Below are 25107 nucleotides of genomic sequence, written 5' to 3'. Positions count from 1 at the left end.
ATAGATCAATATTTGATCCAGTCTGCCCTAAAAATGATTGCACTTGGGAATGGGCTAGTACGGTACATGAAATGTAACTGCTTCAATTTCTTTTTATTGTGAGGTAATATCTACTGAGTTGCCCAGTAGGATTGGAATTCCTGTGTGGTTATTAGCCCTTTTAGTTAATCTGTGGTGAATGAAATTAGGGACTGATGAGCCACCAGCTCTCACAAAGGAAGGCTAAAATGCTGCTTATTCTGTTTGAATTGCAGGAATAGAGATGAATTAGGAAAGCTACAAAATACCACAATAAAGTGAGTCTAGAAAATAAATAATCTGTTTTTAGTGTCTATGTATATGACATATATCACTGAAATAATTAGACACATTTTCTGGGAGTTTTTTCATAAATTTTATAGAGAAAGACAATTCTCAAAGAATGAGATTTCTTTGGAAATTAAGCGTTTCCATGTATGTGTGCTGTGCCTCAGCTGGCCAGGCTGGGCAGTGGTCCTAAGCCGCTGAGAGAGCGGCAGTCTGGGGAGCTCTGTTTCCCTGCTTCCCTAGGCCTTGTTCCTGGTGTCAGTGCTCGCGGTGTGTTCTGTAAACCCAGTCCGGCTCCCTTTCTTTTTTTAAAACAAATTACATTTATCTCCTTCCCAACAAAATGGATGTTAAAGCTGATAACACTTTTGCCAACACTAACAGTATCTGTTCTGGGCTCTCGCCTGGGCTTATGAGATACCTCCAGGACTTAGGGGAAAATTCTTCTTTCTGGCATTGGTCATGGGATAGTGATAATATCTCAATCCTTCATTTTTAGATAACAATCAACAGAGATAGCGGTGAAGACGTGAGTTCTCCCAAACATGGAAAGGAGGACCCAGACAACGCACCCCACGTGGGCGGCAATACTTGGGCTGGCGGGACAGGTTGGTAGCGCTGGTATCCCCTGGGGTCGAGCTTGCTGAGACCTCACCAGCCCCTGTGGGCAGCACAGCACCCTGGGGAGGCTCAGGGAGCAGCGTGCCCACTTTTCTGCCTCCCATTCGTCAGGGGGGGTCATGCTGTTGGCCTGTGTTCCAACATGACATCAAGACATGGGAAAACCCCGCCAGCTGGAGTCCACAGACTGCCACCCTGTGACCTGAGACCATGCGGACCCTCCCTGAGCCGCTTCATCAGTAGAAGGGGGTGACATTAGCTGCCTGTCAAGGCTGTGGTGTGGATTAAACAAGGTTATGCTTGTGAAGCATGGAGCACAAGACCTGCAGAGTAATGTAGTCATTGAAGTGTTCATCCCTTCTACTCTATCCCCTGCTCTTGGGATCATGCAGGAATCTATAGTGAATTCTTTCCTGACTGACTGACTTTGAAAAGAAACGGGGCTTGTCTTCCACATCTCAGAAGTGAGTATGAGGATGCAGGATTTGGAGATAAGAGAGCTGGTTGCAGTTTGAACCGATGGCTGAGGTCCAGTCCTTCCTCTTGGCTGCCTGACAAGAGCATTGTTCCCATGACGGCTTCTTCCTCTTCCCTCTGAGGCAGCTGGAGCAGCACATCTGCCCCACAGCGGGAATCCAGCCAGACTGTGTGCACGGTCTGATCTTATCTCCACTGAGGAGTGCTGGCAAGGACCGCGGACCACGCCTTCCCCTAGGATGGTCCGGCCTCTCGGCCTTGACAGCCTCAGCAGGAAACGGGTTTCTGTGCTGGGACAATGTGCTATCAAATAGGCCTGTGTACTCTTGCCTACTCTGTTTATTCCTCAAGCATCACTCTAAAGAAAGGGTATTTTTAGAAATGTCCTTTGATCTGGAAATTAGTGTCAAGCCAGCCAGATTGGATCCATCTGGAATGCACGGTAGAACGAGCCACCAGATGTGATCTCCCACATCTGTGGGCTGCTCTACCTGGAGGTCCTTGCTTGTTACTCAGCTTGAGTCCACTACCCCAGGTGTCTCTCTAAGATGCTGCCTTTCTCCTCAGTCTCTGTATCTCAATTTTCAAGGCCCCTTTGCTTCATATTCTTTTTCTCTCTCATTCTTTTCCCTCAACAACATCTATATTGAGCTTAGCTCTGGCCCAGCAAGTCATTTGATTCCTTTTTCACTATCAAAGCCCTTCCCTGGCCTATTCTCCACTCATCTCTGAGCTGATTTAGGATATTCACTGTTAGCTTCAAGATTATGCCTTGAAGTCTAGGACCTCCAGCAAGCATTTTTATTTAATTAGTACAAAGTAAAAGTTCTTGGAAGTGGAAGTTATGACGAACTCTCTCACCTCATCACCAGAAAATGGCTCTCCAGAGGGACCATGTGGCCCATGCTGACCATCACTCATGCCAGCCTCCACACAATGGGGTGCTCTTTCCTTCAAAAATGATGTCATTTCAGGCCCTGGACGGTTGGCTCAGTGGTAGAGCATCGGCCTGGCGTACAGGAGTCCCGGGTTCGATTCCCAGCCAGGGCACACAGGAGAAGCGCCCATCTGCTTCTCCACCCCTCCCCCTCTCCTTCCTCTCTGTCTCTCTCTTCCCCTCCTGCAGCCAAGGCTCCACTGGAGCAAGGTTAGCCCAGGCACTGAGGATGGCTCCATGGCCTCTGCCTCAGGTGATAGAATGGCCCTGGTTGCAGTAGAGCAATGCCCCAGGTGGGCAGAGCATCGGCCCCTGGTGGGCATGCCGGGTGAATCCCAGTCGGGCGCATGCAGGAGTCTGTCTGACTGCCTCCCCGTTTCCAACTTCAGAAAAATACAAAAAAAAAAAATGATGTCATTTCAGCGCCTAGGAAGTTTTAAGCTCTGACTCATGATCCACCCATTCCTAAGAAGAGCTTCCCACAGGGAGTCGGTCACATCAACAGTTTTTTCTCCGCTATAGCTCACTCTTTTATCCAAGAACTAGTGCCCTCTGCCCATAGGCTATTCATGAGTGACAGCCAGAATTACACACAACCAAGAAGGAATTTTCTGCTGCTAGAATCTAAATAAGAATGAAATAAGATGTTCTTGAACCAGATAATTAATAGGCTGTTCTCATGGTATTTCCCAAAAGGAAATGACCTTCCTGGACTCTGGTAAGGAAAGCAGTTCGTGATGAGTTCTTGTTTTTTTTACTTATTACACCTTTAAGGCCCCCAACAGAGGAAATAAAAATGTAACATAATTTAACCAAACCCTAAAAGCTTTCAAATTTTCCACTTTATGAAACTTAGAAATTACCTCATTTTTTTGACTGGAAGTTACCTAAATGAGAATAGTAAGATCAGTCACTTATTATAGCTCTGACTTTGTGCCATATACTATTTCTAAGCATTTTAACTTCATGACAGTCCCATGAAGTAAATGATATTAGTAACCCCATTTTACTGATGAGACTGAGATACATCACTAGTGCATTGGAGCCAAGATTCATACTCAGGCGTTCTGGCTTCACATTGCGATTCAATACTATATAATACTAGCATACTAATTATATTATACTGCTCCTCTAATATTAGATTCTCTTCTAAGTTTCAAGTTATGTGTAAATGAACAAAACAAACAACTAGTATTTTAATCAGTATAAAGCTGGGGTGATCAACTGGTAGCCCAGAGCCCAAATCTTAGCTAATATATGTATTCTTCAGGTCAATGTAGTATATTAAAATAATTTGAATTTGAATGTATTTAAACAAAGTAAGTCCTCTCTAGTTAGGCAAAGTTCTCACCACTTCTTATAATAGTACCTGCATAGTCTTCAAGGCACTTACATATTCCTCTGTCTTCTCATTGTGTTTGAATTTTTGTGTTTGTTCCTAGGAATTGGATGAGATAGCTGTCTCTCCCCATATTGAGAAAGTGACCTCTGTGCAGACTGTGTGCTGTGCAGACTGCGTGCACAGATTTATATTTACATCATAAACAGTTTACGCAGCATTATATAATGCACACTTACAGTCATGTAAATGGGTTTATATTGGAAGACTGTTTTGAAGCTGGCGGCATTTATCTGCTGTTATTCTAAGCTAAAGCTCAAAGTTGGCATGATGAATGATTTCATCTTGAGTAAGCCACTGATAAGAGGCTGTAAGCAGGTTGTTTAACCTCTCTGCGCAACATATTTTATCATTTGCAATACAGATAAAATGATATCTATGGCTTAGCTGTCTTTTTCTTATTCTAAGGAAAACTAAGGTAACATGAAGGAAAAGAAGTGTTTTTCATTTAATTAACAAATATATACTAAGTATTTTTGATGCTCGAGCCACTCTTATAGGTGCAGAGGTACTAAGATATCTAAACTAGAAATCCATCCACCATACAGTGGTGAGAAAGGAAGAATGAATTTTAAAGGTTAACAGAGTGCACAGGGATTCTTGTGAGGCACAGTCATAAGATGGCATGTCATGACATTGGGGTGAGCCTTGAACTATGGGTACGAGCTAGCTGGGTGGAGAAAAGGGAAAGCATTCAGAATGGGGGACACCCTTTGTTTCCAAAAGAAGTTCCTCTGAATATTTAACTATTAGTTAAATACAATTAATATGTTTCCCAGGACTGCCTTGAATCCATGATCTGACCTCTTTGGTGTTGTGGATCAGAGTAACAACCTGGATTTTCATGGCTTCCTCCCAGGGGGAAGAGACACTGCAGGCCTGGGTGGCAAAGGGGGTCCTTACCGGCTGGATGCAGGCCACACCGTGTACCAGGTCTCCGAGGCAGAGAAAGACGCGGTTCCTGAAGAGGTGAAGAGAGCTGCGAGAGAGATGGCCCAAAAAGCGTTTCAGCAGAGGTGAGTGGGCCCATGGCATGGAGAGCAGAAGTGAGTGGGCCCGTGGCGTGGAGAGCAGAGGTGAGTGGGCCCGCGGCGTGGAGAGCAGAGGTGAGTGGGCCCGCGGCGTGGAGAGCAGAGGTGAGTGGGCCCGCGGCGTGGAGAGCAGAGGTGAGTGGCCCCGCGGCGTGGAGAGCAGAGGTGAGTGGGCCCGCGGCGTGGAGAGCAGAGGTGAGTGGGCCCGCGGCGTGGAGAGCAGAGGTGAGTGGGCCCGCGGCGTGGAGAGCAGAGGTGAGTGGGCCCGTGGCATGGAGAGCAGCGTTGGCCACTATGGGGACATGTGGACCCTGAGGAGTCCCAGCTTTGTGTGGTTCTCCATTCTGTGCAGCAGCCTGGACCACAGACTGAAGTCCATGGCCTCCCCTTCCCTAATGGACACAGCCAGGTGAACATAATTTCCCATTCTTTCTACTCAGGCTCTTTTAAAGGTACTGATTGCATGTAACTGTATGGAAGGTGGAACAGCACATTAGGAAGTAAAACCAAAGGTATTTCTCATAAAAGAAATTAAAGTTCAAATCACTTGTAAAGCCAGTAGCCACGGCCACCATCATAGCTGCCTGGCTCATGCTGGTTCGCATTTGATTCGGACAGATGGTAATGAAACAACGGAACCAAGAACTGGTGGGCCATTACCTTTAATCCTAGCTCACACCTGGCGGGCGAGAAATACACACAGTGGGAAAACGCTTCCCTTTCTATTCAGGGCTCCCAAAGCCACTGACTTATCCGAGTTTCCTAGAATCAAAGGTTTCTACCTCACCAGCTGTAAAGCCAGGAGCCATGGCCAGGGCTACTATCACAGCAGCCTGGTCCATGCAGGTTTGCATTGGATTCGGACAGTCGGTAAAGAAACAGCGGAGCCAAAAACTGATGGGCCATAGCCTTTAATTCTAGCTTGCACCCGGCAGGCAAGTAAAAATACACACTGGGCTCCAAAACCCACTCACATTCAGTGCTCACAAAGCTACTGACTTATCCGAGTTTCCTAGAATCAAAGGTTTCTAGCTCACCAGCCTTATTCTCCTCAGTTCCCCATCTCCTTCCTTATCCCAGATACAAACACTACACAAACTGGCTTCTCACTCAGCACTCCGCCATCTTGGCTGCTTCTCCTGGCCACATGGCCTCTCTCTGCTCTCTGCTCTGCTCCCTCTGCTCTCTCATGCTAATCATCCCAGGAACCAGGAGAGTAAACTCTCGTTCTGCCCTCATTTTATATTGTAGCTTCTCAACCTCTAATCCAATATACAAAATAGGGAAGTCTCTAATACAAAGTCACTTCTCTGAGGCATGATTGGATTGTACCACCCCACATCAAAAAGGGTGGGAAAGGCTTAATCCCAAAACCAAGCCCCAGGCTACAAGGATTCTCAACACACATTAATATCACCTGGGCGACGGCCTCACGTGGGCAGCGCCATTTTTAACAAAGTGAGCATAATACATCTTATCTGCCCAACACCAGCCTTATTCACCTCTGTTCCCCATCTCCTTCTCTCTGCACAAACTCTGCACTCTGCCATCTTGGCTGCCTCTCCTCTGCAATATTGATGACAGGATCTGAGGGAGCGTGCCCCCCTGGTCTGTCTCATTTTATAGTGTAGAAATTAAAGCCTTTAAGACAGTGGTAGTCAACCTGGTCCCTACGTCCCACTAGTGGGCGTTCCAGCTTTCATGGTGGGTGGTAGCAGAGCAACCAAAGTATAAATAAAAAGATAGATTTAACTATAGTAAGTTGTTTTATAAAGATTTATTCTGCCAAACTTAGCAAAAATCTGACATAAAGTACTTGGTAAGTAATTATTATATGTTTTAACTTGCTGTAACTCTGCTTTATAAATTTTATAAAGTAAAGTTACTTCCCTACTTTATAAATCACCGTTACTGTGGAACCGGTAGGTGGTTAGAAAATTTTACTACTAACAGAGATACAAAAGTGGGCGGTAGGTATAAAAAGGTTGACTACCCCTGCTTTAAGCCAATATACAAATAAGGAAGCCTCTGATACAAAGCCACTTATCTGAGGCTTAAGTGGGATTCCTCATAAGAGTGCACTACCCCACATCATGCAATAGTCAAGGGTGTGGGGAAAAGCTTAGTTTTGAAAAGATCTTAGTATTAAAAGGGTGAGAAAAGCTTAGTCTTAAAACTAAGCCTTAGGCTATAATGACTTTGCCAGCTTATAGCCTGTCCCCCACACCCCATGCAAACTATAAGCCAGCAAACTTTTATCATATTTACAAACTTATTTGACCTACATCATTCCATCCGTATCGGTTCCTAAGCCACATAGGGAAGTCAGGTAACTTCACGTGATGGTCCCTTTCTGCCCTTAGGAACCTGTGGATTTATGTAGAGACAGGACTAGTACACACACTCACACACATACACACACACGGCCTCACTGTCACGCTTACACTCAGGCACACTCCTGGTAAGTGCTGAAGTCACGTAGTACAGAGACTGCCCCCCTGGCAGTGCAGAGAAGGATGAGTCAGGGGGCGGATGTGCGTTAGGCTGAGCTCAGCCGGGGTTAGGGCATTCCAGGAAGGGGAAACCAATGAGCAGAGGCACTAGGTGGGATGAGCATAGTGTCTACAGCCGAGAGGGCCAGCTTGTTTCTCTGGATTCAAGGCACCAGCCGGGGATGGTGGGGAGTGAGGTTGAACGGGGAACCTTGTCAGTGGTGGAGGCCTTGAAATCCGGGTGGAACTTTCTGACGATCTGGAACCATTCTGGGCCACTTTGATCAGAACCATCTAAAAAAATGAGAAGAAGTTGCCCTGGCCAGATAGCTCAGTTGGTTAGAGTAGTGGTCCCCAACCTTTTTTGGACCACGGACCGGTTTAATGTCAGAAAATATTTTCACGGACCAGCCTTTAGGGTGGGACGGATAAATGTATCATGTGACTGAAAAAAGTGTCAAGAGTGAGTCTTGGATGTAACAGAGGGAATCTGGTCATTTTAAAAAAATAATACATCGTTCAGACTTAAATATAAATAAAACGGAAACAATGTAAGTTATTTATTCTTTCTCTGAGGACCAGTCCCGGTCCGTGGCCCGGGGGTTGGGGACCATTGGGTTAGAGCATTGTCCCAAAGTACAGAGTTTGCCAGTTCAAGCCCGGGTCAAGGCACATGCAATGTAAAGCCAGGAGGCAGGGCCATTCACATGCAGGTTCGCATTGGATTCGGACAGTCGGTAAAGAAACCATGGAGCCAAAAACTGGTGGGCCATGACCTTTAATCCTACCTTGCACCCGGCGGGCAAGTAAAAAACATACACTGGGCTCCAAAACCCAGTCACATTCAGTGCTCACAAAGCCACTGACTTATCCGAGTTTCCTAGAATCAAAGGTTTCTAGCTCACCAGACTTATTCTCCTCTGTTCCCCATCTCCGTCCTTATCCCAAATACAAACTCTACACAGACTGGCATCTCACTCAGTACTCCGCCATCTTGGCTGCTTCTCCTGGCCTACTCCACGTGGCCTCCTTCTGCTCTCCTCTGCTCTCTCTTGCTAATCTCAGGAACCAAGCGCAAACTCTCGTTCCATCCCCATTTTATAGTGTAGAAATCCAAACCCTTAATCCAATATACATAATAGGGAAGTCTCTAATACAAAGTCACCCTCTGAGGCATGATAGGATTGTACCACTTTACACCAAAAAGGGTAGGAAAGGCTTAATCCCAAAACCAAGCCCCAGGCTACAAGGATTCTGCCTGCCTTTAGCCCACCCCAACACACATTAATACCACCTGGGCAACGGCCTCCACGTGGGCAGCAGCACCATCTTTAACAAAGTGAGCATAATACATTTTATCTGCCCAACATGCAATAACTGCTATGTTCCTGTCTCTCTCTCTCTCCCTTTCTCTCTTGCTAAAATCAACAAATTTTTTTAAAAAAAAAGAGAGAGAGAGAAGAAGCCATAGATGCTTTCACTAAACACCTACATATGCTCTTCAACGGCAAGTGAGAGCCACCGAAGGAACAGCAGTGCCCCTTTAGGACGGAGGGACTCGGGAGAGGCCTGGGCAGCAGGTCTGTGTCTGTGCCTAGTGAAGGGAGCTGTGTGCACTTCAAACAAAGCCTGCCTGAGTGTGTGTGATTCACGACATTCCTCCCACGTAGAACATTCCTTGCTGTGCTTACACATCCTACAAGTAAACAGAAGGAACAATGGGGACAAACAGGCAGGTTCCTCTTGCCACTCCCTCAGGAAAGCCTGAGGGCCTAGGACCCTCGTACTCAGCAGGTAGATAAGACACAGTGTTCCTCTCAGCCTTCTGCCGCCTTCCCTGGTGACCTTGGACAGTGTTCCGTCCTCACTGTGCCTGACTTTGCTATCTGGAGATAAATGACTGCCCTCTCCCTGATGCTCAGAGAGGTTATGAGGACAGATAACTATGTTAGGAATGCAAGCAGTCTAAACTTCTCAAAATAAAAAGTAAAAATGGGAGGAATGCTATAGCAAAAGGTCTTGTTCAAATTAAAATATCACTCTTCTCTACATTTCATATAAATAATACCCATTTAGGAAGAGACCCAAACAGTTAGATAAGCATCATTCCCCCTCCCCAACTAACGAAGTTCTGTGGTTGCCATGCTCAGAACCTCACAAGTAAGTATCCAGTCTCGAATTTGGAGTAAGTGGACAGATGGCTAGACACTCTGACACACAAGTCGTTCCTGGGGAGGCAGAACGACCTTTCAGCAGTGCCTGGGCACGAGTGTGCAGCCCCTGCTCCGATTTCCCTCCCAGGGGTGAGGAACCTGGCTCTGTCTGCACCATTGGCCACAGGCGAAGGAAGTCGAGGAGCATCTGTGCGGATGTTGCAACTAAATGTAGTGGGTGGGAAAGAGGGAAGAGAGTACGAGGGAAGGAGAAAGTGAGAATGTCCGCCTCTACAGAGTGCTGCACAGGATCCAAGCCCAGGTACAAGAGGACACCATAAAGTGGTTGACAGACAGAGGAGGTGGCCCAGGGTGAGGGACTGGAGAGGAAGCAATGCAAACCCACGGAGCGCCCGAGAGAGACGGCACAGCCCAGCGCAGGGAAACGTGGCTCTGCTTTCCCATGGAAAAGCATCTGATTGGTGTTCAGTTCAGTACCTCCAAAGATTTTTCTTTAACTTTTTATTATGGAGCTTTTCAAACATAAACAAAGGTAGAGGCGTGGGCAGCAGGTCTGTGTCTGTGCCTAATGAAGGGAGCTGTGTGCAGTTCAAACCAAGGCCTGCCTGAGTGTGTGTGATTCACATACAGCATGGGGCAAAAGGAGGTTTACAGTTCTGAGTACATGAAACAGAGTTTTATTCTTTTATTATTTATTAATTATTATTATATTCTCCATACAAACAACATTAAACCTACTTTTGCCCTGTCCTGTGTAATGGACACTATGGACCTATCCCCCAAGCTTCAAGAAAATTCTGGCTTTACTCTTAGTCCCCACCCTTGGATTGTTTTGAAGCTAATTTAACACATCCCATCTTTTGTTTTTTTACAGAGAGAAAGAGTGAAGAGGTAGAATGAGAGGGAGGAGAGAGATGAGAATCATCAACTCGTAGTTGCATCTTTTTAGTTGTTCGTTGATTGGTTTCTCTTACTTGCCTTGATGGGGAGGGGAGGGGAGGCTCAAGCCGAGCCAGTGACCTGTTGCTCAGGCTTCAATCCAACAAACCTGAGGCTCAAGCCAGCAAAAACGGGATCATGTTGATGATCCCATGCTCAAGCCAGTGACTCCGTGCTCAAGCCAGTGACTCCATGCTCAAGCCAGTGGCCTTGGGGTTTTGAACCTGGATCTTCAGTGTCCCAGATTGACATGCTATCCACTACACCACCACCAGTCAGGCCAGGTGTCCTATCTTTCATCATAAATATTTAAGAGTGTATCTCTAGGCCCTGGCTGATTGGCTCAATGGTAGAGTATCAGCCCAGCATGTGGCTGTCCCAGGTTTGATTCCTAGTCAGGGCACACAGGAGAAGCAACAGTCTGCTGCTCCACCCCTCCCCCTTCTCTCTCTCTCTCTCTCTCTCTCTCTCTCTCTCTCTCGTTTCCTGCAGCATGACTCAATTGGTTTGAGGAAGTGGGACCCAGGCTCTGAGGATGGCTCCATGGCATCTGCCTCAGGCACTAAAAATTGCTTGATTGCACAACAGAGCAATGGCCCCAGATGAGCAGAGCATCACCCCATAGGGGGCTTGCCAAGTGGATTCTGGTCAGAGCACATGCGGGAGTCTGTCTCTCTGCCTCCCCTCCTCTCACTTAATAAAGAAAAAGAAGTGCATTTCTAAAAGATAAGCACTCTAAAAGGAAACTACACATACTTAATACTATAACCATGTCTTTAAAAAAGTGATAATTCTGCCTGACCTGTGGTGGCGCAGTGGATAGGGCGTCAGCCTGGAAATGCTGAGGTTGCAAGTTCGAAACTCTGGGCTTGCCTGGTAGGGGCACATATGGGAGTTGATGCTTCCTGCTCCTCTCTCTCTCTCTGAAAAATTAAAATAAATAAAAATCTAAAAATAAATTTTTAAAAAATAAATAAATAAAAAAGTAATAATTCTTCACTATCAAATAGTTTTTTGTTTTGTTTTGTTTTGTTTTTACAGAGACAGAGAGAGAGTCAGAGAGAGGGATAGATAGGACAGACAGGAGGGTCAGACAGGAACAGAGAGAGATAAGAAGCATCAATCATCAGTTTTCCATTGTGACACCTTAGTTGTTCATTGATTGCTTTCTCATATGTACCTTGACCGCGGGCCTTCAGCAGACCAAGTGACTTCTTGCTCAAGCCAGCAACCTTGGGTCCAAGCTGGTGAGCTTTTGCTCAAGCCAGATGAGCCTGCGCTCAAGCTGGCGACCTTGGGGTCTCGAACCTGGGTCTTCTGCATCCCAGTCCAATGCTCTATCCACTGTGCCACCACTTGGTCAGGCTGATCAAATAGTTTTAAAGTTATTTTGCAACTCTAGGCACATGCAGAATGAGGTCAGGTCTTCATTTATGCTTTTATACCTTTTCTCCATAGTTCTTATGACTCTTACCCATTATATCATTAATTGTGTGAATAATTGTTTGCCTCTCCACTTGACTTTAAGTTCCTTGAGAGCAGAGGTCTTTGTCTGTAATATATCCTCAGTACCTACACCCAGACCTGGTGCACAGCAGACACCTGTGCCTATTTGCATAATGAATAATTTACACATGCGTACAAATAACAGTATCACCTTTTAGTACTTAATTCAGAGTCTGGCTAAAACCAGACTGTGATGGCCAAGCCTATCCATCAGCCCAGATATCCACCATATTCCCTTGAGAGGGTAATACTACTGATGGGTTCTTGACATCATCTACACCAGTGATTTTCAACCTTTTTTGAGCCGCGGCACATTTTTACATTTACAAAATCCTGGGGCACACCACCTACCAAAATGACACAAAATGACACTCTTACTGTTAGAATTTATTTAAAGTTTAAATAAATTACATTTATTTAAAAAAAGTTAAATAAAAAAGGATAACCCCCTCATATATACAGTCCCATGTAACATCCCTCATATATACAGTCCCACGTAACATCCCCTTATAAATACAGTTCCACGTAACATCCCCTCATATACAGACCCATGTAACCTCATATATACAGTCCCATGTAACCTCATATATACAGTCCCATGTATCCCCTCATATATACAGTCGCGCTAATAGATACTGGAGCTTTCATCAAGGTTGTGAGTTCAAATCAATATGGCAAATACTCTCTCTATATAGAGACTGGACAAAATCAATTTTAGAAAATGTTGGGTACTTGTGTAACATCATAAGTCCTCAGAGCATCTCTACTGTCAGATTGAGAAGTTTGCTTTCTAGGTAAGGATTCTGATAAATACTAGAGTTCTCCCTGAGGTTGTGGGTTCAAATCCCATGGTCAGCTGGGTGCAGGGGCCTTGGTTCTGTCTGTTTTGATGGTGTATATAGAGATTTGAGCTCTTTAAGAAGATGACCCTTCAGGAGGCCATATACAATATAGATAACATTGTGATGCATTGTATATCACCCTCTGCAGGGGCCTTTTTTAAAAAGAAAAAGGTCAAATATCTATATACACCATCAGGATAGACATAATCAGCTGAGGCTGAGGCTTCATCTAGTGGTGGCAACATTTACCTCCAGTCCTGACCAGGATTAGAAATCGGGACCATGGGGAGGAGCAGCAGCTTCAACTACTCTCTGTGGCCACACAATGACAAGTGCGCGGCAGCCCAAGCGGGGACCTTCCTGGGTGTGGATGAGAGGCGGCCTACTATTGGTTCATTGCTAGTGGTCGGGATGAATCCTAGAAGGTGATTGGTCAGTGAGCATTCCCTGTGCCTCCACTCTTCCTGTTGCTGATAGCTGGAGGGATTGTGAGGGGAATGTTTATGTTTGGATGGAGGTGGCTGGCAGTAGGCTGGATAAATAGCCTCTGTGGGCCGTATCCGGCAAGCGGGTCGTAGTTTGGGGACCCATGTTTAATTTCCCCACGGGCACACCTGACCATGTCTTACGGCACACTGGTTGAAAAACACTGCTCTACACAACATGTACCGTATTTCCCCATGTATAAGATGCACCCTTTTTTGAAAAGTTTGGGGTCTAAAAACTGGGTGTGTCTTATACAGTGCTTATAGTTTTTTTAACTTGCATTTCCCGCTTCTTCACGTGGATGAGGAGTTGTATGAATTTTATGATGAATAAAACTTGAGTTCAATAACATTATGTAATACATTTTTTTCAAATTTCAGGCCCCAAAATTAAGGTGTGTCTTATATATGGGGGCATCTTATACATTGGGAAATACGGGAGTTTGCATTCATTTGTGTCTGGATTTCATCTAGATACTGATTTCTATTTATCAAAACTGATTATCTCAGCAAGAGTAACAGAAGTAGAGAAGCATGAGGTATGCAGGAAGCAGAACAGAAACATTAAACCAACAAAACATGAATGAAATAGACAGTAAGGTACTTTCACATGCTTAGAAAAGCATTTAAGGTGGGCACCAGCTCTGGAAATTATACCAACTAATCAGCTTTATACAGTGGATCTCAGCGTATGTTTGTTTTCCTCAAAATTGATCCAAAATTATAGTATTTAAGTCTGACCTACACAAAAAAGTAAAATGAAAACCCAAATTCCCAGACTCTTACATAACAATAAATATACCCTTTAAGCATATACTGTGCCAACAACGTGCAGACAGGCCACATAGACTACTTGGGGGTGAGGCGCTGTGCCCTGCAGCTCTCTGATCAGGGTTAAAGCAGCAGAAAGACACATTTTCAGCTCGTTTTGTGGGCTTGAGAGCATTAGCACTGGGAAGCTTTCTGATCTGGGCTCGAAAATGACCTATTTTCTTTCCCTGCTCCCTGCTTCAGACTTCACCTTTCAGAATTTGTTACCACTTCTAAACACCTGGTAGGTGATCTTTCTGAAAGCTGACACACCTGAAATATGATTTCCAGACTTTTTCATAATTAGAATAGCATGTGGTGTGTCTTGGGATTCAATGTGATTGTGCCAGAGGTTCCCCTATAGCTGGAGCTAATTCTGATCTCCTCATGAAGATGATTCTGCTCAAATGACTTACCAACCACCTGGTTCCTTCGTGTGTGTGTGTGTGTGTGTGTGTGTGTGTGTATTTTTCCCTCTGCTAAGGACAAGGCATGTATGTCTACGGTATTTTTTTCTAACCTCCCTTCTTTGGAAAGGCACTGAGCTTTCTTCTTTGGGAAAGAGCATGTTGGCCTCCTGGTCTGGAGGGGTAGATAACACACCCTGTGGAACTCACAGTGCCCAGCTTCTGTCGGCCTGACACTCAAGATGTAATTCAATCCAATGAAAATTTATAGAGGGGTTTTAGACTTGCCAAAACTAAACATAAGCAGTATTGTTAGGAGTTCAAGTCCTATACACATATTTGTTCTTGTTCTTCAGAACAGAGAGTAAACTTAGAAGGACACCTTGGCATGTCACCTCAGGAAACAACCATTCAGACATTATTTTAACTCTCAGGTATTTATCCTTTGATAGTCAGTGCATTCAAAGTGTTATGAACAGCATTTATTGAGTGCCACTGTGTGCTGGGTTCTTCAGATTCAGAGAAAAAAATAACGCACGTTCCTTCTCCCAGAGGAAAAGAAGAGAATATCAGAGTGTATCACATGTAGTTAACATATTTCTTATTACATTTTTGGTTCATTTAAAAACACATACATGCCTGACCAGGTGATGGCACAGTGAATAGAGTGTTAGACTGGGACGTGGAAGACCCGGGTTTGAAACCCCAGGTTGCCAGCTTGAGCGCAGACTCACCAGCTTGAGTGCAGGGTCACTGACTTGAGTGTGGGATCATAGACATGACTCCATGGTCACTGGCTTGAACCCAAGGTCGCTGGCTTGAGCAAGGGGTCACTGGCTCTGCTGTAGCCGCCTGGTAAAGGCACATATGAGAAAACAATCAATGAACAACTAAGGTGGCACAACAAAGAACTGATGCTTCTCATCTCTCTCCCTTCCTGTCTGTCTGTCCCTATCTGTCCCTCTCGCTGTCTGTCTCTCTCTGTCTCTGTCACAAACACACACACAGATACATACACACACATGCATTTGTGTGTACTGTAAAGCATATTTCATACTGTGGAAGATGAAGTTTGAAAACACTATGATAAATGGAAACAAATGTAGCTATTCAAGGCAATGAAGTGTATAGCTTCTGTAGTAGCTAGCTGTAGAAGACATGAAAGGGCATGACGGTTGACTGGAGAGGTCAAACAAGACTCCATGGGATGTGGTCTTTGAGCTGGGTCTTGAAACCTAAGCTGGCAATAGCTAACCCAGCTGGATGGTAGGGCAGGGATTGCAAATCTGCCCCATGGTAGTCTAGGCCTAACATTATGTGATTCTAGCAAATACTCTGTCCTGTGATTGATGGATCTTCCCAGTGGTTGGCCTGACAGGAAGGAATAGAGACCATTCATTCTCATGGCAGCCCAAGGTGATAAAAACACATTTTAGATAATAGTTTCATCCATCCACCTGGGACCCATACCTCTAACTTTGCCCACATGCACACACACTTACATGTGCACATGCAGCAGTTGAGAAGACCGTGGTTGTGGTTAGGCTTCTGAGATATACATTCATTATTTCCTGTCCTAATGTCAGCACCCTTTACACTTAGAGAAATGTGTAGAAATGTGTAATCAAACTAGCTTATTATGAGTATGACACTGCAAAACCCAAAAGAAGTTCAGTCAGTGAATGCACCTTCTGTATGTGATTAGTTTAAGATGCTGCATCTTAAATGATTTTGAGACTAATTTTTAACTTGTTCATTCATTTTAGTTTATTTTGCACACCTATCATATGCTAGGCGCCATACTAGGCCCCGTACATAGAGAGTTGAGCCAGACCCAGCCGTTTCCTAAAGGAGCAGAGCGGCTGGTGGGGAGACAGGACAGGTGGTAAGTGCTCCAACAGAGTTCAGTGTGAGGTAAGAGCAGAGGACAGACCTGGTGATCACAGCAGGCCTCCTAGAGGAGGTGATTATCTATTCGAGTCTTGAGGAGCATGCGGGAGGTAGGAGGCAGAGAGGCAGGGAAAGGGCCCTCAGAGTGAGAGCCCTGAGGCGCAGCATGTGATGTGTTCAGGGGCCCCGGGTGCGCAGGCCGGGCCACAGCAGAAGCAGGTGGTGAACAACGGTAGAAAGGAGCACTATGCTGGGAAGAAGGAATTTCAAAGCCACAATATTAAAATACAAGTATCCTATTAAAAGTACACAGTAATTTCAGAAAACTCTAGTACTGTCCATAGCAACACATTAAATTACATTCTTGGCCCTGGCCGGTTGGCTCAGTGGTAGAGCGTCGGCCTGGCGTGCAGAAGTCCCAGGTTCAATTCCCGGCCAGGGCACACAGGAGAAGCGCCCATCTGCTTCTCCACCCCTCCCCCTCTTCTTCCTCTCTGTCTCTCTCTTCCCCTCCCGCAGCCAAGGCTCCATTGGAGCAAAGATGGCCCGGGCGCTGGGGATGGCTCCTTGGCCTCTGCCCCAGGCGCTAGAGTGGCTCTGGTCATGGCAGAGCGACGCCCCGGAGGGGCAGAGCATTGCCCCCTGGTGGACAGAGCGTCGCCCCTTGGTGGGCATGCCGGATGGATCCCAGTTGGGCGCATGCGGGAGTCTGTCTGACTGTCTATTCCCGTTTCCAGCTTCAGAAAAATACAAAAAAAAAAAAAAATTACATTCTTTGGGCCTGAACTATATTATCCTAGTCATCAAATATATGCCCTTGGCCTTGAAAAGCAGCTGGGAGCCTCCACACAAACTGGCCAGCTGCCGACATCGAGGCACATCATTCAGAGTTAGTTAGCAAGGGTATGAAATCCATTGTGCTCATTTCTTTCTAACTCAGTGAAGTCGTTGGCAGCTTGAAATCCACTGTGGCATGTACACCACAAAAATCAGCAAATACTACAAATGGGACTCTTTTTCTCCTGCAGGACAACTCGTTAGTCATTTCCTAGCATGCACTGGACATTCCCTCCTCTGGAACTCCTGGCTGGAGACACCCCGCGTGCCTTTGTCCTCGCGGGCAACCGAGGTCACCGAGATGCTTGCTGGTTCTCGCAGCAGAGGCGTGGAGCTGCAAGTCCCGTGTGTGGGGTTTCAGCTGCTGTCTTTTTTGCCCCCTTTGGTTTCAGGCTGAAGGAGATCCAAATGAGTGAATATGATGCCACAACCTATGAAAGGTTTTCAGGTGCTGTCCGAAGGCAGGTGCACTCCCTCCGAATCATCCTGGATAATTTACAGGTAATCCTCCACTTAATGCACCGAGAAAATAATCTGGGCCGGAAAGCTGAGCTGATCCCAAAACTATTGAAGAAAATGATCTGAACCCTAACGAACCAATCAGAAAAAAACAATGCCACAATGTTTGCGTAAAGCTGGGGGTCATGCCATGGCTTTCTTAGTTGAGTTCTCCAAGGAAGATTTGACCTCACCTTCCCCCTGTCTGGGAAATGGTCATTTGACCAGCAACCCCAGAAGACATCATACTTCTTGATTCCCCACAAATACAAGATCTATGAGTATATCACCTCTGCCGGAAATTCACAAATAGCATTCTTTTCCTGGAAATCATTTGGCTGTCACTGGCTGCAGAGGCAGAGGGGCCCTGTGGGTCACCGGCGGCACCTTCCCCATGCCGCCGGCCTCTCCTTCTGCCTCTCCCAGCCCTGTCACACTACCTTTCTGCAGGCTCACACACTGGCTGCCCCAGATCTAAATATTGTGCTTGTTTCTAAAAATATTGACTAGTTTGCTTCAATATTTTCTCAACAAAGACTTGTTACTTGGAGATTTTACACTGGAATGGTATCTGGCCAATTTGTACAGATAACTAAGGAAGGGTTAAGTGTTCTCTAAAATCACACAGTAAGTAAGATGATTTTGCTAAGAGAGAGAAAAAGAGAGAGAGAGAGAGAGAGATGCCTCATTTCAGGGGGGAAAGGGTGGGGTGAGGACCCAGGACATGACACGCTCTCCACTCTGCTCCGGAACCTTCTGTGTCCTTTCCACGAGTGTTTGAAACCTATGACCTTCAGTTATACCCTCTTGCTCTTTGGTTCTTATTTGTAATTGTTCTTGGGGGGGGGGGGTGAGAGGTTTGTTTTTATTACTTGCTAAGTACTGGAGGTAAGGAGCTCCATAATGCAGTTTTAATCCACATCTTAATCCAAAATTCTGGAAAAGACTTACTTTTAAATGATGCAGATCTAAACTGCATCAGGAGATTAGGAGCCATTCTATAATTGCCAAGAGGAAAGATCTTTATAATGATTAACTAAACACCTAATTTCAAAATTCAGGGAATGTAAGAATTAAGTCATTTGTTCTTTTAAAAATCTGAATACAGTATTTTTGGATGAAACAGCATAAGATTTTGTATAAACTGTATGAACAAAATATATTCTGTGGACAACCGAATGGTAAAATATTCTTCTCTAGTCACTCATTTCACAAGTGCTAGTGCCCTGGGCATTGAGAGGGGCTGCTGGGTGGGCTCTGAGCTCCTGGGCAAGACAACAGGAGAGTAAGAAACAAAAGGAGTGGTTCATGGGAGAGGAGAGTAATGGGAGGTGGTGCTTGTACTAAGACCAAAGGATGAATATGGTTCATTCATTTCTTAAGTTTTTGATGCACAATAGACATTAGGGGTAGAAAAATAAAATGCAGGCACTGCCCTCAAAGGAAGAACTTAAGACAAACAAGTGAAGAATTTTCTAAGTTCTGTAGAGAGAAGTATGTGCACGCTGCTATGTGATGAATTCACAGAGAAAATGTCATGCTTCAGTTCACTCTCAAAAGATGCTGAGGACTTTCCAAGGTGCTTGCAGAGTCAGGACATTCCAGACACAGGGCACAGCGTGTACGAGTGCAGCTCGTTCAGCAGGACTAAGGAGAGCGTGCGTGTGGTGGGAGGCAGTGGCAAGGTGGAAGTTGGCAAAGTCACAGGGGCCAGCCAGATCATGACCAGCCCTGGGTGCTGTGAGAACATGCTGATACCAGTGGGTTTTACCCTGTGGACAAGCAGGTCATTAGAGGATTGACAGCATTAGAAAGGGACACAGAATACATTGGAAGGAATCAGAATCCTCCCGTCATATTAGTTCATGTCTTATTGGTAGTTTTTGGTCACCATGCTATAGTTACTTTTACAAACATCATCACATTTAATCATCCGATCAATCCTTCTAAATAAATTATTACATTTAAAGGCTCAACCAAAGGAAGAACTATCAGACTGGCTACTCTGACTTCTTGCAGTAGACCACCGAGTAAGCCTGGGTTAGAAGGAGAGTTAGCACACAGGGAAGCCTCTTGCAGTAGACCACCGAGTAAGCCTGGGTTAGAAGGAGAGTTAGCACGCAGGGAAGCTTCTTGCAGTAGGCCACCGAGTAAGCCTGGGTTAGAAGGAGAGTTAGCACGCAGGGAAGCTTCTTGCAGTAGGCCACCGAGTAAGCCTGGGTTAGAAGGAGAGTTAGCACGCAGGGAAGCTTCTTGCAGTAGGCCACCGAGTAAGCCTGGGTTAGAAGGAGAGTTAGCACGCAGGGAAGCTTCTTGCAGTAGGCCACCGAGTAAGCCTGGGTTAGAAGGAGAGTTAGCACGCAGGGAAGCTTCTTGCAGTAGGCCACCGAGTAAGCCTGGGTTAGGAGAGTTAGCACACAGGGAAGCCTCTTGCAGTAGATCACCGAGTAAGCCTGGGTTAGGAGAGTTAGCACGCAGGGATGCTTCTTGCAGTAGACCACCGAGTAAGCCTGGGTTAGGAGAGTTAGCACGCAGGGATGCTTCTTGCAGTAGACCACCGAGTAAGCCTGGGTTAGAAGGACAGTTAGCACGCAGGGAAGCTTCTTGCAGTAGACCACCGAGTAAGCCTGGGTTAGAAGGGGAGTTAGCACACAGGGATGCTTCTTGCAGTAGACCACCGAGTGAGCCTGGGTTAGAAGGAGAGTTAGCAAGCAGGGAAGCTTCTTGCAGTAGACCACCGAGTGAGCCTGGGTTAGAAGGAGAGTTAGCACACAGGGAAGCCTCTTGCAGTAGACCACGAGTAAGCCTGGGTTAGGAGAGTTAGCACGCAGGGAAGACTGCTGCAACACCACGGTGACCGGACCAGTACCAGAAAGCAATGTCCTTTCAGCTTTCAGCTTTCCAACTGAGAAATGAAAGAACACTGTGACCGGCTCCTGAAAAGCAGCCAATAGGATTAGATAGAGGGCAAACAAGAAATTGGTACCGATGAAAATATAAAGGAATTGGGGTTCATAACTTCCTGAATATTCTTAAATAGAGTAACTATTTCAGAAAGGCTTTTACTTCCTTCTCCCATAGAAATCTGAAAAAGAAAATGTAGCTTTGATAATAAAAAAGTAGCGTCTCTAGAAATCTTTACAAGTAAACCAACATTTTAATAATACCAAGCATTTATTGAGCAGTTACCATGTGCCACATCAAGATTTTCATCATCATCATCGTTATTACCATCATCACCATCATCATGGCTTTGTGGCTGATGGTGCCACCTCTGCGGCCAGACAGCCTGGGCCCTGGGAGATGGGAATGACAAAGAACAGGGTTGGGAAGAGGAGCTCAGATGCTACATGTAAACCATTGCAAAGAGAGCCCAGCATACAGCAATCTCCACGGAACAGCTGGCTTCGTCCCTACCTTGCTAGTGTTCATGGCTGGGACTGCAGCCAGGCCCCCAGTCAGGTACTTTGTATTCATTGTGCTGGTCAGTCCTCACAGGAATGGGTCAGGATGATTTTCTACATTTGAAAGATAAGGAAACTGAAACATAGAGTTATCTCAGTTCTCACAAACCTAGGAACTATAGATACTTTGTTCCCACTTTGCAGTGAGGGATATGAAGATCAGAAAGATGTGGCTAGTGAAGGAATTGTCTGAGCCCAAAGCTCACATCCCTGTTATCTGCCAGGTCTCTGTAATCTTCTTCCAACTCCACACTTCTGAATAAGGTGTAGCTCTCACATACACTCATAAAACATTTTGCAGCATTTAAATGCTGACACAGCATTTTCAAGGGTCTTAATTTTTAATGCACAGAGGTGTTGTTCTCAGACAGGCCTTCGAATCCTCAGCTGAGAGAGATGGTGCTGGTTAAAAATATGGCTGCCAGTCAGGATGGACAGGGCTTCATCTGGAATGTAAATCTTTAGGTTGTAACCAAAATGAGAAGGTTATGATTTGGTCCTATTTTTGCCAACTTCTGCCAGTACTGTGTGTCTCTGACTGACTAATGACTTCCAGTTATTTTGAGGTCACCGTGTCATCCCAGTAACCATGGATGTTTCCTTGGTGAACAGCACAAAGTCTGGCCAGGAGCTAGGAAATCATCACTTGATGACTTTCCAAAGCACAGCTCGGGCCCACGCATGGATCCTGGGTGGCCGGTTGCGATTTGAGGAACAGAAAATGTTGCCACCCCTGTTACATCCGCTTCATCATGTGCCTCTGTTGTGGCACGTCGTTCTTCTCAGTAAAGAAGGTTCTCACCAGCGACCTTCCTTTGCCTCTTGACTAGACCTACATGAATATCAGTCTTGTTTATCGGACCTTTTGTGAATCAGCAGCCAGAATTTTCTAGTTAGAACAGTAGAGTCTGTCCCCTCAATTATACTTGGTTCAGAATCTGAACCTCTAATTCCCGCATCCCCCACATAGTAAAATACCCATTCCAACAAAAAGCCACTGGTTGTAATCACGTCATCTCTCCAGTGTTTTCTGATGTCCAATCAGCAATTCCATTCTCAGGCTAACCTAAATTAGCCTTCCTCTCACTGTGCTGGCTAGCACGGTAGCTCCAGGACCCGGTGATTGCATTCTTGTTTTGCCTTTAGTGCTTCCAAAGTAGCTAGTGTTCAGATAAAAGGTGTTTTGGTTCACTGGCGTGTGGCATACATTGTGTGTGACACTGAGGGCACAAAGATTAGTAAGATACTGTCCGTGTCCTCAAGAAGGTTATGGTCTCAAGGGGTGGGAGAGGGCACCTGAACAGATCGCGTCAGGTTCGACAGCAGGTGTCCAGGGAGAGGGCTGCGCAGAATGAGTGAAGTCGAGAGGAAAGGGAGGTGGGATAGAACTTGAAGGAAAGGATACATGAGCTGAGTCTCGAAGGGTACACGAGCGTGATTAACCAGTCAGAGAGGATGAAACAGAGCCCAGTAGTGGGCACAGCATAGACAAAGGCCCATCGCAGGGGTGAGCAGGATACTATTCAGAGGAGGTGTCAGGCAAGGAACTTGGACCTTCTTCTGAGTGCCCACAGTGCTAATATGGAGAGAATGGAAAGCATTTCCCCATTCTTTTTTTTATTTAGTCTCTAGTAACTGTGTCATCTTACAGACATTTATTGAATATTTTGCCTAAGGGGCCTTGCCCGCAGCAACCGACCTAGAGAAGAAGATGTGTGTAGCTAACAGAAGACACAGTATGGGAAGTACCACACAAAGGTTTTAGAAAAGAGCTATTATATGTAGACAGATGTACAAGCAATTTCTAAGCCGCACACTTAGGGAAACACTCACGAAGGAAGTACCATTTGAGCTGGAGCATGAAGGATGAGCATGGTTTCACTTGATAAGTCTTCTAAGGATGGGAGTGAAAGGTCAGTCTTGACCAGAGTTTCTCAAAGCTTCTGTGGAGAGGTGGCCAGGGTTTTTTTGGTTTTTATTTTTTAAGTGAGAGGAGGGGAGATAGTAAGATAGACTCCAGCATGTGTCTGGACTGGGATCCACTCAGGAACCCCCTGTCTGGGGCTGATGCTCAAATCGACTAATCTATTTTTGAACCAGTCAAGCCACTGGCTGCAGGAGAGGAAAAGGGAGAGAAGGGGAGAGGGAGGGGGAGAGAAGCAGATGGCCACTTCTCTTGTGTGCCCTGACCAGTAATCAAACCTGGAACGTCATTATGCTGCGCCAACACTCTATCCACTGACCCAATGGCCAGGGTCCAGGTTTTTTTTTTATTTAGTTGATCATGGACTAATACTTTCATAAGATAGAAATGAATTACTGAAAAAAATTATATAAAAATAACATACAAAATACAAGGCTGTATTATTTAATATCAGGTTCAACAAACATAAAATTTCTTTGTCAAGTTGCCATACTGTTGAGCAGATAAAATATATTATGCTCACTTTGTTAAAGATAATACTGCCCACGTGGAGGCTGTTGCCCAGGTGATATTAATGTGTGTTGGGGGCAGGCAGGATCGTTTTAGCCTGGGGCTTGGTTTTGGGATTAAGCCTTTCCCACCCTTTTTGATGTAGGGTGGTACAATCCAATCATGCCTCAGAGAAGTGACTTTGTAGTAGAGACTTCCCTATTTTGTATATTGGATTAAAGGTTATGGATCTACACTATAAAATGGGGGCAGAAGAGGAGCTTGCTCTCTTGGTTCCTGGGATGATTAGCATGAGAGAGCAGAGGGAGCAGAGCAGAGAGCAGAAAGAGGCCATGTGGCCAGGAGAAGCAGCCAAGATGGCGGAGTGCTGAGTGAGATGCCAGTTTGTGTAGAGTTTGTATCTGGGATAAGGAAGGAGATGGGGAACTGAGGAGAATAAGGCTGGTGAGCTAGAAACCTTTGATTCTAGGAAACTCGGATAAGTCAGTAGCTTTGTGAGCACTGAATGTGAGTGGGTTTTGGAGCCCAGTGTGTATTTTTACTTGCCCGCCGGGTGCAAGCTAGAATTAAAGAAAATGGCCTATCAGTTTTTGGCTCTATTGTTTCTTTACCGACTGTCCGAATCCAATGCGAACCTGCATGGGCCGGGCGACCATGATGGTAGCCCTGGCCATGGCTTCTGGCTTTACACATATACATTTCTAAATGCTCACTGTCAACTTCTGTTACTTATTTATCTTCATGGATTGACAACAAATATTCATACACTGAACACAGTTTCTATAGTTCTGGTCTAGATAGAAGAAACCTATAAGCAGAAACTAAGACTTGAATACAAGGCTGGAGAATGGCGAACTGTCCATGTGACTAGAGTTGTAGGACGGTCTTGGGTGTGTAGTGGGTAATGGAAGAAAAAACTAGAGAGAAGGTGAATCCCGAAGAGCCTCAAGCACCATGTGCCAGGATTCTGTAATCAGAGAGGAGTGTGACCATGACTGAGAAGGGGATGAGTGGTTATATCTTCTTTAGCAAGTTTTATATCCCTGGAGGGAGGGAATATCAGAGAAGAGAGAAGTGGAAGCCAGGAAATCAAATCCTAAAATTATTTCAGTTATTCAGGTGAGAGTGGATGGAACCCAAACCGGCAGGGTAATTGAAATGCAAATTAAGGGTGGGACAGTTTGAAGGTAGGAAAAGAGACAGTGACTGATTGAAGGAGAAGGTGATGGGGGGGGTGAGGTATGCAAGCCCTGGAAGACAAACAGGAAACACAGGAAGTGGAGAGACTTGTGGAGGAAGCAACTGTTTGCGTTGGATGAGATTAGCTTTTCTCACAACTGGAGCACTTATGTGAAATGTCAAGCATGATATTTGAATTATTTAAAATGTGAATTTGAGTTCAGAAGCAAGATTAGGACCAGATAGGGTTGCATATCTATATGGATATATCTGTATTTTTATGGTCATCTGTATAAAGAAACAGCCAACACCAAGAAAGATATGTTAACTAAAGATAGAGGATGGCCCTGGGCAGTTGGCTCAGTGGTAGAGTGTTGGC

At 45.4% G+C, this 25107-nt stretch overlaps 1 protein-coding gene across 2 annotated transcripts in view; it reads left to right on the top strand.

Annotated features, from left to right (window-relative positions):
* Positions 1-25107, top strand: part of VWA8 (von Willebrand factor A domain containing 8) — a 376366-nt gene that overhangs the window by 320208 nt on the left and 31051 nt on the right. For both annotated transcript variants that reach the window (XM_066380832.1, XM_066380831.1), the window contains exons 38-40: positions 806-914; positions 4600-4756; positions 17546-17654. In XM_066380832.1, the coding sequence (XP_066236929.1) occupies positions 806-914; positions 4600-4756; positions 17546-17654 (375 nt within the window). The remainder of the gene's footprint in view (positions 1-805; positions 915-4599; positions 4757-17545; positions 17655-25107) is intronic.

The sequence above is a fragment of the Saccopteryx leptura genome, chromosome 4 (genome assembly GCF_036850995.1).
Source record: "Saccopteryx leptura isolate mSacLep1 chromosome 4, mSacLep1_pri_phased_curated, whole genome shotgun sequence".
NCBI classification, from domain to species: domain Eukaryota; kingdom Metazoa; phylum Chordata; class Mammalia; order Chiroptera; family Emballonuridae; genus Saccopteryx; species Saccopteryx leptura.
Note: the sequence above shows the minus strand (reverse complement) of the source record. Positions and strands in the feature narration are given on the sequence as shown.